This window comes from Sabethes cyaneus, chromosome 3, assembly GCF_943734655.1.
Source record: "Sabethes cyaneus chromosome 3, idSabCyanKW18_F2, whole genome shotgun sequence".
Lineage (NCBI taxonomy): Eukaryota > Metazoa > Arthropoda > Insecta > Diptera > Culicidae > Sabethes > Sabethes cyaneus.
The window spans coordinates 115,988,078-115,995,437 of NC_071355.1; the positions used below are offsets into that span (position 1 = coordinate 115,988,078).

Consider the following 7,360-nt stretch of genomic DNA (forward strand, 5'->3'; position numbering starts at 1 on the left):
TTCGGAGAAGTAATTAAGCACGCACTGGAAGTTGATGTTGAATTGATGGCCTCGTAGCGGCCCGAAATCACCCAGCCAAGTTTTGTGTTCTGCAAAATCGGGAAATGACCATCAGTATCCAAGTTTATACGTCCTGGCTCAAGCAAGTCGAGAAACGATTGTAATCCTAGTAGAAGGCTAATTTTCCCAGGATGATGAAATTGTGGATCGGCCAAATAAACCGAGTCGGGAATTGGCCAGTCACTGATGTCCACAGGCCGCAGCGGAAGATCAGCCGAAATTCGGTCCAAAACTGCACATGGAATTGTTGTACGATAATTAGAGCACCTTGAAGCCACGGTGACCAACGTGCCCATGTTGGCATGCGAGCTAGTTGCTGATATTCCTTGGAAATCCAAATCGATTGGTGCTTTTTCTATACCCAGACGGTCACAGAGGTCCTTTCTAATGAAACTCAGGTGCGTAGCACAATCAAGTACCGCGCGGATTGCGTGGCGACGGCCGTATTTATCGAAGACATCGACTGTGGCTGTCAGTAACAGCACATTAAGCCCATCCAGATGGTCGGCCAAGTTGATGGACGAGATAAGTGCTTGAGATGCAGCCGGGGATGTACAATCAATTGCCGACGATGACGAACTATTAGAAGGCTGGAATCACAGAACAGAAGTGGAAGTAGAAATTCAAACACGTACTTGCTACTTTCTACAGATACTAGCGAACCTGGCGGTAGCGAGTCACTTTTTTCCACGAAAACACACGAACGCATACGAATGCACATGAAAGCATGTGAAAGCTGCTATGCGATTGGCAGCGAGCGTTCTGCTTATATTGCTGTTATTCGCTTCTATACGAAAACCTTCCCAAAGAAAAATAAAAACAAAAAAAGACTCTGTCACCAGTTTTGATCGTCGAATCGTTCGGACTTCCACTTCTGTTCTGTGCTGGAATGCTTGATGGAGAAGTGTATGATGCATTTGATTGCACTTTCTGCACGATCCAGCCTTGCATGGCTCGCCGCTGTGATGCTTCAGGCAGTTTTGGGATAGCTTGAGCCTGGAAATCATCGAACAACGGTCAGTTGGGCTAGCGTGAACAAACTTACCGCACTGATATGGCTGATGACCGGCTTTCGAACAAATGCCACATACCGACGGTGGCATGTCAGTAGCTACGAGAGATGACGTTGACCTGTATGGATATCGCGGCGATGGCGATTTAACTGGGATCGATGCATAGTGTTCCCGAATAGGTTTTCGAACAGGTTGAAATGATTGTAGAGCACCGCATCGATTGTCTATAAATTTCAACAGTGCGGCGACGGTGATGTTAGGCTCGTCCATATCCATTGTTTTTTGGCACCACAATTCCTTTGTTTGCCGGTCGAGCTTTTCGTAGATGATATGGAGCAGCCAAATATCGCGTCCTTCACGTTGAAGTGCAGTTAAAGCCCGAATCACTTCATCTGACACATCATTAAGGGAGCGTAACCCGACCAGGGACGATGATGTCAAGGCAGGTTGGCTCAAAAAACGTGTGATGTGTAAGTTTGCAATTTCGCGGGGCTTGTTGTAGCGGCTTTCTAGCTTTTCTAGGGCTGGCAGATAATTTGCATCCTCGACATTCAAGTGGGATACAAGCGTAGCGCTTCACCTGCCAGATGAGTCTTGAGAAAGTAATGTTTGTGACTCGGGCGCAGCGACGGATTTTGATGAACTGAGCCACAAAAGAGATCATAAAACGACTGCCATTCTAGATAATTTCCACTGAAGATGGGGAGGTCCATTCTTGGAAGCCTGAGATCCGGCAGCGGGGTGAATTCAGGGTGTACTGTAGGAGATGCTGGGATGTCCGGAGATGTTCTGGCGGCTGCATTTCCTTATAAAGCTCGTAGAAGCTGCGCTTGCTGTTGCACGAAGATTTCGATGAAGCTTGTATTGCCGCCATTTTGTTGATAAAGCGTATCCGCGTGTTCGGTAGGTAACACACCCACTCGTCTCTGCAATTTCACTAACCCCTTTTTCAGCGACATGTACTCCTCCTCAAAGGCCATCTGATGACTCTTAGCCTCGTCGTTAGCAGCACCGGTGTCGACGGTGTTGAGGATCTTTTGATGAATTGCAAGGTACGATGACCAAACACTGTTGAGGTTATCCAATTCCGCTGCGACGTCTTCCGGATCAGCGCTATCGGCATCCTCAAGCTTCTCTAGCACCTTTGTAATGCGCTCAACTCGCGGCGCATGGGATTTTCGGGATCTAAGAAGCTTATCCATTGTCCCAGAAACAAAATGGTGCTTCAACTATTGTTCACCACGCGGTAATGGCACTGAAACGCGAGCTTCGCTTAGAGCGAGCGAATAATTATGCACTACGATTCGGTCGTCCGACGGATATTCACGCGAAAGGTAACCGGGGTCCCATCCGGCTCGAAGGACCAGCTTTTGGGGGGACGATTGCCAATTTTACGTTGGTCTTGAAAAAAAATTCGATCGAAAAATCGCGACGGACGGATCGTACGGAAAAAACTGGTGTTGACCAGGCGAGTAACAAATTGAAAGTGAGTTTATTTGATAGTGTGCGATAAGTGATAACAATAGATAATTTGCTTAAAGCCAAACGTGTATATAGATTGTGTGAAATGTGCAGGTTTGCTTATCAGAGTTTTGTGTAGTAGCGGCGTGAAACTAGACAGCTTCGTCAAGCTGAGGTTGTTCGCAGTTTACGTTCCTACAACTATTTTTCATCAAAAATGCTCAAAATCTCCGAAACTGCAGAAAATCGCGTATAATAATGTTCTACAAAAACGTTGATTTTAGCAAAATAAACAACTTTCTAGAACACTATGAACACGTAAAAGTTGACCAAAATAAGTGAGGGTTTAAAAACTGTTTTGAAGGGTTTGTCCACGAATAACGCTTCATAGACAATTTACATGAAGAGATACAAGTATGGTGTCTTTGACATAGTTGTTTGCATTGATATTTACTACAACTTTGCCGAAAGTACCAGACCTGTATCTCGAATGTACGAGAAAATAAATTTCGTATCTCACTTTTAAGCGAATTAATCACCCAAAGATTTCTCTCAGAAGGGGCTTGTTATACCAATAAAAGTTCCTAAAGACACTATATGCGAAAAACTTCACGTTTCGGCTCTATATCAAACGATCACGTATTTCGCTGATTGGACCACTGTGCACCGTCACGAGTGATGCGCCATTCTGAGTTCTTTTGACGATCGACTCACCGCACGGCCACAATCCGCTGGAAGTTTGTTGTAGTCGTTTCAACAAAGTTTATTATTTGTTTGATTTTGGCGTGTCAAAAAATGTATTTAGATTAAGAATTAGCGGTTATTAGTACTAAGTAACATGTCTGTGTGATGTTTTTTTATATCGAAGATGAGTAAACAAATTAAATTAAATTAATAGAAATAAAAGTGTTATGTTATGAACATTTTTCCTTAACTGTCTGAAAAATAGCAAAACCTGTTATTTTGTCGCAGCTGTAATTATGTTACATGTAACATCTGACCTTTGAGCAAAAACAGGTCGATTAGACCAATCTTTCTTTGTTTCTCAGGGTCCAAGCTGATATATCAAACTGGGCCTTCTCTAGAATCGAATGAAAGTGCGTTGTGTCTTCGCAACGCTGGGAGGAATTGGGTTAATAGTTTTCAGCAAGCAATCTACTTCAAATGCTTTCGCAATTAAAGATGTTGTGATGTGACATCTACAGCTACATCCAGGTTGATCGATGACTCAATCGCCGGTTCAGGACTTTGAAATTTCGTCGCCAGTTCCTCCTCAAAAAAGTTCCCAGTCGGAAAATCTCAGATTGCCCATATGATCAAAATATATAAAGCAATGATCAGATATTGGTATCTCATTTGAAACATGCTATTGTGCCAGCATCCTCTCTACCAGCTTGTATGAAAGTTGAATAATTGCCAATGTTGCGTATTCCAAGGTTGATACTACTCAAATATTCCATTAAATCAGAGCCTCTCAGATTGATATCCAAATGATGTGATCACTGCGTACAATGAGCGGAAGCCTATTCGATTGTCAGTATCTCACAACAAATTTTGAAATTGTCGCCGGGAGATGGTTCGTCATGTGGTAAATATGCAGAACAGTAGACATAACGCCTATGGACATCATCTATGACGAGCTCTACTGTGACTCCACAAATATGTAGTCAGTAGTCAACTCATAAATAAGGCATGCACTTATTGACCTATGCAACAAAATGCATGGCTTGGGCATCGAGGATTTGTCATACCAGTTTTTATGAAAAATGGCTAAGTTCTGATTTCCAATATCCGTCGAATGAAAGTACCCCTTGCGAAAATATGGTTCCTGAACCAATGCGATGGTGACAAAGCTATTAAAAAGTTTCTCGCATAAATACAAATTTGCTGCCCGTTTGTGTTGAAGATTTATTTGTGCAACTCTAACTATTTGACTAGCGGAGTATATGCACAAACAATCTCCAACACAGATCAGACAACAAATTGTAAGCGAAGCCAATAATGTTGGCCATAAAGCACATGGCGTAATATCCATAAGGGAAATTGGGTAGGACTCCTATGTTGTTCCTACGAGACGCAAGAGACAACAAAGATCGACCGTACCAGAGCCCCGCAAGGCACAGTAGGGGCGAAATTCCCAAAGCACTCCGTTCGTGACTGGCATGTTTTCACCCCTCCAGTCATTCAGTCATCGGCACGGAGTTACACCTTGACTTAGGGGCTCCTGATTTGCCGACTCTTACTGCAGGGTCCCGTTGCTCAATTTTTGCCTAAATGTACAGTTTGGCACCAACCGTCAAAGGGCTCAACTAAAGAATGTGTAAGCAGACCGATTGAGAGTCTCTTTCTCAGTGCTAATCCAGCAGAGAAAATAACTCTCCCTCGGTGTGCCCACACCCCGCAACCACGCCCTCCGAAAAATCGGCGCCGAACTGCATGGTAGCCGGAAACCACACGGCGTGAGTGTTGCTCCTTCTCTGCCTGCGTACGATAATCAAGGTTGCGCAGCATAAGATGGTCAACTTTGGCACCTCAGCCAGCACCACGTGGAGGTGGAGTTAGGAGTTAGCACACAGAGATGATATATTTGCACATGTTCACTCATTTGCCAGTCTAGTTACAAGCTAATAATATAGTCGAGAAAAAGCCACATTAACTCTTGTTTTGCTTCCATGATTCCTTTACATTTGTTCGCTGGCGCTGTACAGAAAACAGGCATTTCATTTTTCATCACCTTCATCATAGACTAACAGTCGTAACACTGGAGCACTGTTCCATCGCCAATAAAAACGTTCATTTCAAATTTCCACTCTAGCCAGGAATCAAACTACAGTCGCTGTACGAGAACGTCATAGGTATGCGCTGGTGCATTCCAAGTAAAATATGAGTAAATTTATGGCATTTATGGCAAGGTGTTTTTCGTAGCGCGAAGACTTCACCAGGTGATGCTAGTGTTTTTGTGAGATTTAGGATCATTTGAACGACGTGTTGCTAGAAAATTTGTTCGAAGAGTTACCTCTGTTAGTCTGTGATTCCATTATATTTGATTCATAAATTTCAAGCATGAATAAATGTTCCAGAGCGTTTAATTATTTCAATTCAAATTTGAATTTTATACCTTTAGCTATTCTTCCTTGTTTTGTATATTTTTAGCTATTCCCCCACGACAAAGCTCGACGAAAAATCACGAAACAAGTGGGCACTTGAAATCCCATTACTCGTTGATATTTTACTAGCCATTCACTAACGGTATGAAACTCCAAGAAATATCAGCATTTGAATTTTCAGGTGGTATTAACTAGGTATTACTTATGTTGGCTATAGTTGCAAAATAAAACCATTAAATTTATGATCCTTCTATTACTTCACTATATCGAAACCAGTTTAAAAACACTTTTCAGAATACAATGTATAGGAATTAGTACCACCCATTCTGCTTAAAAGTTTCAAAGATTTTTAAATTGCTATATGTAGAGCCATAAACCAAAAAATTCCATTGCTTGGTGTAGCTGTAAGATTTTTGGAAGCCAAATTAGGTTTCTCCGACTAAATTATTAATGTGCAATGATTTCTAGTTAAACTGTTTACTTTTAGAGAATAAGATAACTTTGTAAACAAACTAATCAATAAGACTTTCCTTGTGCCCTGTATTAGATTGTAAATAATCGTAATATCTTTACCAGCAGGCGGCTGAAAATGGTTGCACTACATATTCATCTCAAGAGAAAATGTTGAGATTTGGAAATCCCGAACTTTTTTGTTACAAATATTACTGATTGCAAGAGTAATTTTACATTCAAGTGCACAATCGCTCATAAAACTGCTAGGGTAAGAGCACTATAATTCGACCTATAAAACCAACATATGGCCAACACATTACAATATATCGTTCAAATAGCGCTGTTTTTTCGAGAATATGATAGAATAGTAGGAAACGATGTATATTCAGTTAACATTTAAAAGGAAATAAGTGTGCGATATATATTTTTTACTCATTTTCTCGTTTCAATTCAATATCCCATTGGGCTAATTTTCGACCCCTTGTTTTAGTTTTCGACCCTTGCGTGTTCTAATATTCGACCCAAGTACAAAGTAATGTATTTTCAAAGTTGAGGGTCTTTTAAATTGATGAATTTAAAGCAAAAAATAACTGCAACATTTCTGTAATATCACATAGGTATTATTTTTTAAAAACTAAACCGTGTAGCACGGGACGGTTGGGACCAGAGCCTGATACTAGAATCAGCGGGTGGCTTAAGCGCCACTCTCAGTGAGAGACTACCCGAGCAGGAGCGAAGAGCAAATTAATTTCAAAATGTGTTATGGAAATCGAATAACTCAAATCAAATTTTGTTCTTGTCTTGGCTGACATAGTTGGTTAAACAACAAAAAATAATACTAAAATTTTGTTTCTTTAAGGCCAAAAGAATAACTACTTGTGTTATTTGAATAACAAAGCAATAACATGACTGTATTCAGAGTTTAGAATAACATAATTTAGTATTATTATGGTATTGACTAACAAATGTAGTAGCATATAACATATTAAAAAATTATTTAATAAAATATTTATAATTTAAAACCCCTTTAAACAATAAAAAAAAACTTATGAAATATATCGAATGTCATTTTAAGATTACAATAAGATATGATAACAAAATGAGATATTAAACTCATCTTACAATGTTTTAAATATCTACTTAATAACAAAATGTGTTATCAATATATCTCCCAAGTAACAATCCAATAGCAAATTGGTCTTATGCATTTCTTATAGTAGTTTTATCAGAGTATTGCAAAATCTATCAGGTTTTATAATGTTTTTC

General features: G+C 40.3%; 1 protein-coding gene across 2 annotated transcripts in view; it reads left to right on the forward strand.

The window, feature by feature from the left end:
- LOC128743631 (sex-lethal homolog) overlaps positions 1 to 6,705 on the forward strand; it is a 395,363-nt gene extending 388,658 nt beyond the window's left edge. For both annotated transcript variants that reach the window (XM_053840243.1, XM_053840244.1), the window contains exon 6: positions 5,688 to 6,705. In XM_053840243.1, the coding sequence (XP_053696218.1) occupies positions 5,688 to 5,770 (83 nt within the window). In that variant the 3' untranslated portion in view covers positions 5,771 to 6,705. The remainder of the gene's footprint in view (positions 1 to 5,687) is intronic.
- Positions 6,706 to 7,360: the final 655 nt, after the last annotated feature.